The sequence below is a fragment of the Pongo pygmaeus genome, chromosome 2 (assembly GCF_028885625.2).
Source record: "Pongo pygmaeus isolate AG05252 chromosome 2, NHGRI_mPonPyg2-v2.0_pri, whole genome shotgun sequence".
Classification (NCBI taxonomy): domain Eukaryota; kingdom Metazoa; phylum Chordata; class Mammalia; order Primates; family Hominidae; genus Pongo; species Pongo pygmaeus.
This window is the reverse complement of record NC_085930.1, coordinates 75,151,944-75,164,545: the sequence shown is the minus strand read 5'-3', so window position 1 is coordinate 75,164,545 and position 12,602 is coordinate 75,151,944. Positions and strand designations below refer to the sequence as shown.

General features: G+C 37.2%; 1 protein-coding gene across 3 annotated transcripts in view; it reads left to right on the top strand.

Annotated features, from left to right (window-relative positions):
- LOC129033762 (contactin-4) overlaps positions 1–12,602 on the top strand; it is a 988,873-nt gene that overhangs the window by 815,603 nt on the left and 160,668 nt on the right. For all 3 annotated transcript variants that reach the window (XM_054482749.2, XM_063661823.1, XM_054482751.2), the window contains 2 exons: positions 8,497–8,633; positions 10,683–10,812. In XM_054482749.2, coding sequence (XP_054338724.1) covers positions 8,497–8,633; positions 10,683–10,812 — 267 coding nt within the window. The remainder of the gene's footprint in view (positions 1–8,496; positions 8,634–10,682; positions 10,813–12,602) is intronic.

Genomic DNA, 12,602 nt, shown 5'->3' with positions numbered 1-12,602 from the left:
ATAATTTGGAAGTCTTATTACAACACAGAATTCTGGGTCCTGTTCTATGTTCCCAGTGGGAACATACCAGATGGAGGCTTTGATTTGGTAAGTCCGGGGTAGAACCAAGCATTTGCATTTCTAGTAAGTTCCCGAGTAATGCTGATGCTGCTTGTCTGGGAACCACATAGTGAGAATGGTCTATGTTTAGGTCGTCCACCCATGGTATTGTGAAGCTGAAGATTAAATTACGTGCAAGAGAAGGTGTTCCCGCTTCTCTGGAAAGCTAACAGCTTACTGTCACATCAGGCATTTTAGCCAGTCTACACAAAGTAGAATGAGAGCGCTAAGGCAATTATCTTTGAAGAAAGGAAAGGGAAGTATAAAATGGATTTAATTCGCTTGATAATTATTCATCTCTGCACTTCATTCTGTCTCTGTAGTCACTTCCTTTTTGCCCAAAAAGACTGATAGAATTATAGTCATCATTTAGTAGAATGAAGTGTGAACTAAAAGAGCCTGATATTTAATATCTTTGTACAGTTTCTTCTCTTTGTAACAGGTGTTATGAGAGTAAAACCATCTTCATAATTAGGAAATGGGGAATCTAATATTTGAGCAGTAAACAAGGCTATATTTCACAGAATCCAGTAATACTTAAGCTGGAAGTAACTGCTGGGGCCAACCCTTTGATTTTTATAATTAAAAAAAAATAGGATCTAGAGATATAAAATAACTTATTCAAGGTAATGCAGTGAATGGAAATCACAGCTAGACCTGCTTTTTTCTGCTATTCTACCTGTGTTACTTTTCCTGCCAATACAACATTTTAATACAATAGATAAGGTGAAAAAAATCCGTCAATCATCCAGATGCTCTTTCTTGCATTTTCCATTACCAGTGTCACAAATGAAAACATCTGGATGAACAACTGACTTTTTCACTCTCTATTTTCTAAGTTGGTCACCTGGTTATTGAGTCCAAAAAAAGTCTTTTTTTCTTCTTCAAATTACATGTAAGACTAAATGTCTAGACCCTTTGTGCTACAGTCCTTTGCCTCTAAAGGCAAAACTGTAGGCTTGATGACACTGCAAATGGTGTTTGAGTATCTCTAAGGTCATCAATAAATGAATACTGAAGCATGTTACAGCGGAGCATACTAATTCCCCATGGATGTGCTATGTATATGTGATCACAAGATAATATTCAGCCCTGCAAAGGGGCTGCAAAGGACAGAGTGACCAAAAATTGAACACAGTAGATAAGGTAATTTCACAGTAGAGCAATAGTTTGCTTAATTGTCCTAGACAGAACTGATATTGGATACTGTCAATTCCCCTGTCACTTAAGATAAAGTCAACAATTTTTGTTTCTTTCTTTCATCTGGTAGTTCCAATAAAGTATGTTGCTGCAGTTTTTAAGGGGTACACATTGAGCAAATGTTGTGAATAATAGTCAGAGAGAATTAATACAGGAGTGGAGGCATAAAGTCCTCACCTAATGAGAAACTTTAAGCCATGAAAGAAAGAGTCATATCAAGGACAACATATTGAAATACAATTCAAGTCATTTCACTCTATAGTCCCAGAGAAGGCAAAATGTCGCAGTTACATTTTTTATTCACCAATTAATATTGTTTAAATTTACTTATAGGAGGTTTTGCTTAAGTTGATTCATTTTTCTAAAAGTTCCTCTGCTCGTCTAAGCAGGAGTGCTCAAACTGTTGGTTTAAGGACTCCTTTTTACCCTGAAAAATTACTGGATACCTCAAAGAGCTTTTGTTTATGTGAGTTATATCTACCCATATATGCCATATAATTAATTTAAATGGAGAATTTAACTTAGAACTTAATTTACTTTAAAGTGACAAAAATACAACCAGTGTATGTTAGAAATAATTAACATAAGAAAACTGGATATATTTTTCCAAACAAAAATATTTAATGAAAAGAGCAGCATGGTTTATATTTTTGCAAATCTCTTTATATGTGTGTCTTACTAGAATAAGAGTGCATTCTCCTATATACTTCTGTATCCAGTCTGTCATGATATTTTGTTTTGATTGAAGCATATGAAGAAAATATGGTCTGACACATATATAATTGGAAAGAGAGGACATAATGGACTCTCTTAAGGAAACCTGGGGACCTACAATGGTTCTTAGATTGCACTTTAAGAAGGATACATTCAAAAGAATGCTACCATTGTCATTTGCGATAGGGTTGGACATTTTTTGAGAGGCTCTGGACAGAGAATGGATGTTGGAGCCAAGCAGGCCTGTGTACTGTTGCTAACTGAGCCACTTTCTGAATCTGGATGTTAATGTCTCTGGGCCTTACCTATGAAATGAGTTTAAGTCCATTTAACCTGAATATTATTATGAGGTTTAGAAATGATGTGCATAAAGTGAAGCTGATTAGATATTCCATATATTAGTAGTTTCCATTATTGATTGTATTTGGGACTGAACTCAAGGTGTATAAGGGAAAGAGAAGGGGATGGATTCAGCTGAGTAAGAGCAGATTGAGGGAAACACTAGGTAGAGGCTTTGAAGATTAAAAAAATAAAAGAAAGAAATATAGAGAAATTAATCTGTGTAAGGTTAGAGTCATAGCTTGATTGATCTGGGTATAACTGAGTAAATCGGGCCCAACAGCCTTTTTGAAAATCCACATATTGCTGATTTACAATGTTTTTATTCTATAACTCATTTGTAAAGTTCTGAACTGACTTATTGGAGTGGAAGACAAAGAACTTTATTCACCAGGAGCTGTGGATTCACTGTGCATAGTTGGACAGAAAGTAAGAGATGTAGGTAAAACCAGATGGCAGAAGACTTCATTTTCATGTATGTATTTGTTAATTTATTTTTGAGACAGGGTCATGCTCTGTCGCCCAGGCTGGAGTACAATTGTTACGATCTCAGCTCACTGCGATTCTCGTGCCTCAGCCTCCTGAGTAGCTGGGACTACAGACAGGCACCACCATGCCCGGCTAATTTTTGTATTTTTAGGAAAGATGGGTTTCACCATGTTGGCCAGGCTGGTTTCAAACTCCTGACCTCAGATGATCCGCCTGCCTCGGCCTCCCAAAGTGCTGGGATTACAGGCATGAGCCACTGCACCTGGTCAGATGGCAGAAGACTTTCAATATTAACCTAAAGATATGAAATAATGATAATGTTCTCCTAATTTTTGTAACATTTACAGGAGGCACAGCCCATTCAGAAATCTTACTTGTTATCTCATACACAGATTACTTCCTACAGTTATATTTGCTTTACGTATTGATGAATACCTATTAATAGAAATATACGAGCTTTGAGTTGCCTTCTAGTGTATCTTCATATAGTTGGTTTTTATATCTGGACTTGAGTTTATCGTTGCTATCCATGCTATCTGTAAAAGGATCGGCCCGATGGCGTCTCCCATACCATTGCCAGAAGCAAGTCAGTTGTAACTTATGTAGAGATGAAGAAGCCATAAATAAGAGTGTGTGAATGAAGTACAAATTAACAGAAAAACTAGGAGAACTATGAATCCTGTTGGTTTAAGAGACAATCTAAAGGCTAAAGGTTTCACTTATTAAAATCAAAAGGAGGGGCCGTGTGCAGTGGCTCATGCCTGTAATCCCAGCACTTTGGGAGTCTGAGGCAAGTGGATCACGAGGTCAGGAGATCGAAACCATTCTGGCTAACACGGTGAAACCCCGTCTCTACTAAAAACACAAAAAATTAGCCGGGCGCGGTTGCAGGCGCCTGTAGTCCTAGCTGCTCAGGAAGCTGAGGCAGGAGAATGGCGTGAACCCGGGAGGCGGAGCTTGCAGTGAGCCGAGATTGCGCCACTGCACTCCAGCCTGGGCGACAGAGCGAGACTCCGTCTCAAAAAAATAAATAAATAAAAATCAAATCAAATCAAAAGGAGTGTTAGACATCATTAGGTCCAAACGAATCTGAATTCAAGGAGAAAACAGGCTTCCAATCTCCAGACTGCATTTCCAAAGCTGTTCTTACAATACAAGATATCAGCAAGTATCAGCAAAGTATGTGTATGTTTAATTCTCAAGGTACTTTTTTTAGCATGAAATTTTACAAGAAATTCTCAATATTTAATACAAAGCAAGGCTTCAGCAAGGAAGCAGCCTTGCTGCGTATTAAATATTGAGAATTTGAATGAATGTAGAAGGGAGTGCCTTCCAAGAACCCTCAGAGCTTCATGGAATTGAGTTTGAAGACCCCTGTGAGGAGACTGATTGGTGTGTGGGGAGTGGATGAGAGTCTGAAGCCAGAGAAGTGCAGATTATCAGTGCTGAACAAACATCAAAGATGGACCTTGCCCTAAAATCCAACATGCATATTTCTTGTAGAGCTGGTCCTTCTTTTCAGTGACTTCTGCTAACTGGAAGTCAGGGGTTTATGAGAAGACTGTAATAATAAACTGGAAGACTCTCTTAAGTAGCATTGGAAAATAACTATTTCTCGTACCAATACTAGGAACACTGAATTTGAGGCAATGTGAGAATTTCTTGATGATTCTGTCAATTGCATAAGAATCCCAGGCAGGAGATAAAGATTTGGGAAGCATCTATATATATAGGTGGTAAACTAAAGCCAAGTAATTATCTCCAGACTCATAAAATTCTTAAGCAGTGTCAGTGAAACTCCTGCATTCCCTGGAGATGATTCATCTTCTCCAAAATTGTATCAGCAACCAGAAATAACTGTGAATGTCTACAGGTCATCTTTGTAATAGTAATTTAGAGGGGTTTTTTTTTTGCCATCATATCCTTTCTTTTATATTTTTAAATTTCTAAGGCCTAAGGCATATGTTGGCATTTCTTTCAGTTAGAAATTTCTGTTTTTAGAAAATCGAAGAGCCAAATACTCCTGAGAATTGTTTGACCCACTGAGTTTAAATTATATCTGCCTGCAATATAAATTATTATTGGATAAGATGCTTGTACAATTCCAGTGGCTGGAATACACAAACGCTGATTTAGGTCATTTCTGGCAGTTATTGAACAAAAGATTGAAATGAAGAGATTGTATATCTATCCAAGAGACAAACTATGTCACAGGGTCAAATCCCAGCACAACCATTTAACATTATATTTGAGTTTGTAGTTTGAGAACAATACTTAAGGAGTCCTAGAAGAATTATTTTGTTTCAAATCTTGAAAGAATATGGGAGTTCAAAACAGATGGTTCTCTTTTTTAATATGTGAATGTGTTTAATTCTGCTTAATATGTGGGCTCTGCATATATTACAAAAAAAAAAAAAAAAAGACATTTAGAAATGGCTTCTGAAATAATAGTATTGAACTAACCTGTTCAGGCCTTCCTCTGAGTTGATACAAGTTGAGTATTTCTTACCTGAAATGCTTGGGACCAGAAGTGTTTCAGATTTTAGATTTTTTAGGATTTTGGAATATTTCGGCCCAAGCCTAAACATGAAGTTTATTTATGTTTTATATATACCTTATACACATAGCCTGAAGGTAATTTATGCAACATTTTAATATTTTGCATAATTTAATGTATGAAACAAAGTTTTCACTGTATTTGACTATGACCACCAGTCTTATGAGATCAAGTGTGAAATTTTCTACTTGTGGCATCATGGTGGCGCTCAAAAACTTTTGAATTTTAGAGCATTTCAGATTTTAGATCTTCAGATTAGGGATGTTCAACCTGTTATTAGACATGGAGTTGTAAAATGTAGTTGAACCTTGATATTAAGTGATAAATACCCTGTACCCAATGCATTATCACAAAAGGGGGAGGGGCTAATGATATATCTTATAATATGCTTAACTGGGATTTTTGTTATCTAAGGACTTTGAACTAGGTAACCCCCCCCAAATATGGAGATACATGAGTCATTTTCATCAAGCACATGACTTCATTTATTCTAGTTTGAAAAACTCACTCGTTTAGATATGATTCATCCAATCTAAGTGAGCAGGAGTGAAAACCTTTACTACACGGGCTTTTGCCCTGTAGATTTGCAAATGGCATGTTAAGATAAAGACTATCTCTCTTTGTCACATATATAATATGATGCTTCATTTCTGATCTTCATGGGCCCAAGTTCAGATATTCACTTTGAGATGAATATGTTTATATCAGTTCAAATTTGTCTTCTATGAATTAATTTTACTTTAAAAATAAAGAAAGTGCCAGGTGATCTCTCACAGACACTGAATTTTTTGTTGATTTCACCTTGGCCAGCACAAATAACTACCACTGAGTATTCTCATCTGGTTCCTTGACCTCCATAACCCCGTGGGAAGAGACAGAATGAGCCCTCAGAAGTGCTTAACTAGTTAGAACTTTGCAAGGTCTTTTCAAAATTCTCTCCAGTCCCTCCCTTCTCTGCCTCACCTGCTTCTTGAGATTGCAAGGTTTTGCTTCCAGCTTTCTGAATTTTTGCAAAAAAGCAATAAGTAAGCCCAAGTGTTACAGGAAATCTATGACATTGAAATCTCTGTCTCTGCATGTGATTTTGATGTTTCCTTTTTGAACTTCAACTTGACATTGCTTCATAAGTTACATTTGCCCTTCCATTTTTTTCCTCACTGTCTTTCAAAAGTTTGGCTTCATTGTTAATATTCCTCACGTATTTCTGTGGCTTTTCTTGTTTGCTTTGTTTTCATGGACTCTGTAGGGGGTCAGTATTCGGCAAGTTGAATGTAAAATCAGGCATACAACTGCATTAGCCCTATCAGGGTTACACATCAAATTCTCCAAGCAGAGAACCTCTTTAGCTTCCTTTGCATTAGCAGCAGGAAGATAAAGAACAAGGAAGACTTGCAGCTCTTTTAAGGGTGTAGGTTATAACCCTTCATTCAAGTTAATGTTTGTTGATGTTCTAAATTTTTTTGAAGTTGACCCTTTTGGCCTCCCCTCATATGCAGCAATGCATCATCCCATCAATAGAGGATTTGTAAAATTGTGTTTTGCTCCTTGAAAAACATAAAATTGCTTATAGATGAGAAAAGAAAAAAGCAGCATTTATTCAAGGGCCTAGAGACCTCTGCTGGTTAAGTGATTTGTTGAGTGTTTTTCTAGTTTTGTTTATTATTGAAAAGGTAAAATATACAGTTTGGCCTCAACAGTAGCAATTTCCTTTTGAATTAAATTATGGATGATTTGAAACATTGTAGAGTGAAGATACTGAGGTCAAGTCAGCTGGAAGAGATGTTAAGAATAATGAGTAGCATCTCCCAATTAAATACTGATATCAACTTTGATTATTAGGTTTACCTTGGTAGGCATTACCCTGTAGAAATGCCCTGTGAACACATAAAGTTCCAGAATGACAGCTATGGTTATCTTCTGCATGACTTTGGGCTGAAGGTCTTCTACCTGAATATGTTTATCATTATTCTTAATGGCGTGAATTGTGCTTGAAGCAAGATTGGATATTTATGAAGACTTTTCACTGAACATGGAATTAACATTGTCTTTATATCTATTGAAAATAAGGAAAGAAAATGTGACTTCAATGAAGTACAGAAAATATATTATCATTTGGGCGGCGGGGGTAGGCAATGTGGGAATTAAGTGCTACTTTGAATTCTTGTGTTAGACTGTGGGCAGGACTTGATTTCCTAAGGAGGTTTGATAAAAATCAGAACTCATTTAAAGATTTGGGGTTCTAGGGTCATATTCCTGTAGATAACATTCTATAAATATGAAATCAATAATAAACAATGATGATAGTCTTAAAGGAGAAAGGAATCATAAAACTTATCTATACAACATGTGGGAGTGAAGTATATTAGTGAGGGACAAGCTAGGCTATTCTCACAAAGGAGACCCCAAAATAAAGTAGCTTAGATGAGAAGTTTATTTCTCTCTCACATTATTTTCCTCAAAAATGGCAGGTGGATGTGGAGCTGCTTTGCTCCACACGGTCATTCATGGTCCAAGGCTGACAGGTCAGCATTTTCATCCTATGTAGCTTCCATGTCTGCACCCAAGGCTATTCCAATTGTCAGTCTTTTCCAATCAGTGTGAAGGGGAAAGAAGAGGTTAGGGAAAGTATCTTTGAGTGAATAACCCAGAAGTTGCTCTCACCACTTTCACACACATACAGTTGGCATGAACTTGGTTACATGGTTACCTCTAGCTGCAAAGCAATCTGGCTGGCATACCTGGAAATATACCAGCCTGGTTAAAAGTGGGAGGGGGGTGATGGGAAGATATTCTCTACTGAAAGGAAAAAAGGAATAATAGATACTTACAGGAGAGGGACAGTTAATTTTGCCATATGGTATTGGTAGTTTTATCCATTTTGCATTCAGGGATTAAAAGACTACAATATGAACCACAAAAATGGTATTCAGAGTAGGATATAGGCACCTCCCTGAATGTCTACTCAGTCTTGTTATTTGCATAACATCTGGAAAAGGAATTTTATTATAAGTGTATTTTTGCCCTTTGATTGCGTATGATAAAAATAGATTGAGTCCACACTGAATATACACCTTTCTTTGCTTTTTGGACGCCTATAGCTCAACCTAATTGGATTCAAAAAATAAATGATATTCACGTGGCCATGGAAGAAAATGTCTTTTGGGAATGTAAAGCAAATGGAAGGCCTAAGCCTACATACAGGTGGCTAAAAAATGGCGAACCTCTGCTAACTCGGGTAAGCAAGTTAATGGTAACTGTGTCTTAGTCTTGACTATAATGTTTAATATAGCCTCATTGCCGTGGAAACGGGAGAATGGTGAATTGTTTCTAAAATAATATACAATGAAACACCATTATAGTGGAAAAAGTGAGAGTGAATGCAATTGATAAATAGAAAGTGCACTTAAATCCAATTCTCCAGCTATCAATTAAGCTCTTGTACTAGATCTTTGGTCTTCAAAGATTAACATATGTGACTTTATAATGGGAAAGTTATGCAAAAGGTCTGGAACATGCAATTGTGCTAAGATACAAAGGAAGATACACTCCAGGATCCACTACAAGAGAAGGGGCATTGACACAATATAGGATGTCCATCTAAATAGAGAAACACTCTGACAAAGAAATCTGAATGAAGCAGGGGCAGAGTGGAGACCCTGAGAATGAGGAACAATTGTGTCCAATTTAATTTTCCTTATGTATTTTCCTTCTGAACCTGAAATATTAATTAAAATTTGACATTTTCCTCAGGCTCCAAATTGAGAGGCAGTCTTTCATGCTCAGATTTCTTCCTCCAGTAGGCCACCCAGGAAAGAGCGCCTGCTCAGAGCAATGGCCCCCACAAGAATTTACGTGACAGGAAGAGAAAGGGGACTGTTTTGCCTAACCCACCTCCTGCCTCATGCACCTTCTCCATTTGCTGGAAGGGCTCCAGCTTGTCCATGATTCTGTCAATTATAAAAGCCAAACTCAAACAAATTGCAAGAGTATAGGTACCTAGATACTGGTATTTTCCTCCTTTTGTGCAATTGTTACCAAAATGCCAGGGAGTTGGTCTGGGTCCTGTTGCTTGCTGTGCAGAGAGCCAATCACTGAGACAGTGAGTATTGCCAGGAAATAAGGGTTTGTTCAGGTGCTTTAGTCAAAAAGAATGGGAGATCAGTCTCAAACCCATCTCTCCAACCCACTAAAATTGGGAGTTTATGTAGCTGGGGAAGGGATGCAGCTGTGTTCAGGAAAGAACTAGGTGGGGGTACAGAGGCAATTATGAGAGACCTTCGTCTCTCTGGTGTCTCACTGTCTGGATGCCATGATCTAGTGAGTTTGAGTCCCTTGCTTGAGGATCAACCTCCTGAGGGGTGAACTCAGTGAGACCAAGTTTCAAGTTTTAAAACTAGGCAGGTCAATTTCTGTGTTTATTCAAAAACAGGTAATTATCATTTCTGTGGGACAATTGGGCTTGTTTCTTAATGTGAGGGAGCATGAGTATCTAGATTTGATCAAAGTCTAATAAAGTGTCCCCTCAGCTAACTCACAACCCTGTGGCAAACAGAAAACTAGTACCTCTTTATATATATATAGAATGGCAAGTCTCCTGGAGAGGAGGAGATCCTTTTTGATACTTATGAAAATTGATACATAAGTTGTGTATCCTCAGAGTGACAAATAAGGAGGATCTCCTGTGCCACGTACTAACTTTGCCCCCTTCAGATTGGCCACCAGATGGTCCTCAGCTTAAATCACACCACTGACAGCAATAAACTAAGGGAATATTAAACTATTAATACCTACATTTTTTAGTAAACCTCAACAAATATTAAATATTTGCCTCTGTTTCATCCAAGATTGTAATCCTATTAACCTTCAAAGTATCACCTGCTCAAAATGTGAGTGTTTTAAACACTCTAAACAGTAAATTTGGTTGTATTTCCGAAACCCCCTAACTCTGGTTAGTACAAAGCCTTAAAGTGAAAAAGCATTTTAAATTTCAAGTTATTCTATTTAGAGAGGATATTAATCTGAATGGCTCCACTATTAAATCAATGAGAACTCAAGAGAATCCTACAATTTAGATTCCATTTACCAACTGATGTACTGGTTGTTCCATTTAGCATCTGACCTGCCACAAATTTAGTTGACAGATAAATAGATCATGTTATGTAAATTGCTTATATGATGGCTATTTTCTTCCCATTAAGCTTCCTTGATATTACACATGGTAAAATTGCCTTAAAGTCTCAGTTGTAGAAGGTCATTGTTTTTATGTTCCTCTTTTCTTTCACAGGATAGAATTCAAATTGAGCAAGGAACACTCAACATAACAATAGTGAACCTCTCGGATGCTGGCATGTATCAGTGTTTGGCAGAGAATAAACATGGAGTTATCTTTTCCAATGCAGAGCTTAATGTTATAGGTGAGTCTTTATACTGGCAAGAAAAAAAAATAAAAACTCTTTAAATCACTAAACTAACTTGTTCTTTGCCAAGCATAAATGTTCAATCCAAGAAAAGGAGTAAAGAAATCTTTAGGCCAAAGATACTACTCGAGAAACAAGTAATAAGCAAGTCTATAAGCAATAACAAGAGAACGCTTTCTAAATCCGCCTCTGCTGATGCTTACAATGGGGACCATGCTTCCCTTGGCACTCATTTTTATTCCTCTATTGACTGCACTTCTAAATTGAGCAAAGTTTTTGAGATGCTTTTTGGAGTCTGCTGCTGATTTGGTGCAAACTTGAGCTTGGAGGGAATAAGAGCTGACTTGGTTTGGAAAGGCTCTTTTGAACAACTGACAGAATAAACCCTGCTCTTCCACATCTGAATTTTTCCAGACAATGCATTAATGGTCTTTCTTCCAACTACATCTTTCATCGTGTGCCATTTCCTCCCTCCGCTTCAGCTGCATTGACCTTTCTGTTCTGCATATTCACCATCCTCCCTTTGCAGGCCACTGGTACATAGTGAGTGCATCCTCTGCCTGAGACGCTTTTCCTTCCCCTCTTCATTTCTGTAACTCCTTCTCATTTCCCATCTTCCAGCTTCATTGGTGCTTCCTCAGAAAGTCATGCTTGGGTCAACTATTCCCATTACAGATTTTTATACTATCTTTTACCTCTCCTTTATGAAAGATGCCACAATTACAGTTTACATTTTTGTGTGTGATCTTTCTATCTTTTTCCTCCACTGCGTTTTAACCTCCCCGTGATGTCAAGGATCATAATTGGTTCAATTCATCATTTTATTCCCAGGACTTAATACAGTATTGAAGCACATAGTATGCACTCAATAAACATTGAATGAATGTAAGAATGAATGAGTGTGTTAAATGAATAAAGAAATTGAGAGATTATTTTATTAAATGGATTAATAGATTAGGTCAGTAAAGAATTGAAAACATAGTTGAGTGAAAAGATGAATCTATGGATGTTAAAAAAAAAAGTTAAGACCAACAGCTTGCATTATCCTGTAGAAAAATTTTGAATTTGTCTATTATTATAAAAGAAGAGATGATAATGAAAACTGAAAACACAAAAACAAATGGAAATGATTTGGGAACTGCCTCCTATTTTAGAGGCTTTAAGTAGTCATTCTCCTTGGTGAGAGCATAATGGAAGATTATGAATAAGAGAAAAACAGCACACAAAGGAGCTAATTCACATGCTCTGATAAATTGTCCAGTTTCAGAGTCCTGACTTTCCCTTATGAAAAACATTCATTGGTGCCTAGCATGTAAATCTTGCATATAGAAGTAAATGTTCTCAAGTAGAATGTACTTCCATTCTGTGCAATGTAAAAAAATAAAAAGAAAGAAAAACTTCCACAACTGCTCTTCTCACTAAGTTCATTAGCACTGACTCAAATCCTATCAAAGATAATGATTGTGAGATTTCATGGGGATGGAGCCTTTTTCAAAGAGGCCTAGTAATGGTTTCATGCTCTTGGCATAGCATCAGCATGGCTATGCCTACTGGAATCCTAAACACACATACTTCTCACCCTATAAATATTAGTAACAATAATTTTCAACCCCTTCCAGGACACATATGATGGTTCCCTTCTGCCCAGATTTGCTAACTATTGGTACTTGGAACTGAGTCTTTTGGAGTACAGCTCACCATGGCAGGATTGCCTAGGAGTTTATTCTAAAACAAGTGTGTTCTCTACTCTACTGTATGTCAGCTAGTTGGAAGAACAGCTAAAAGTG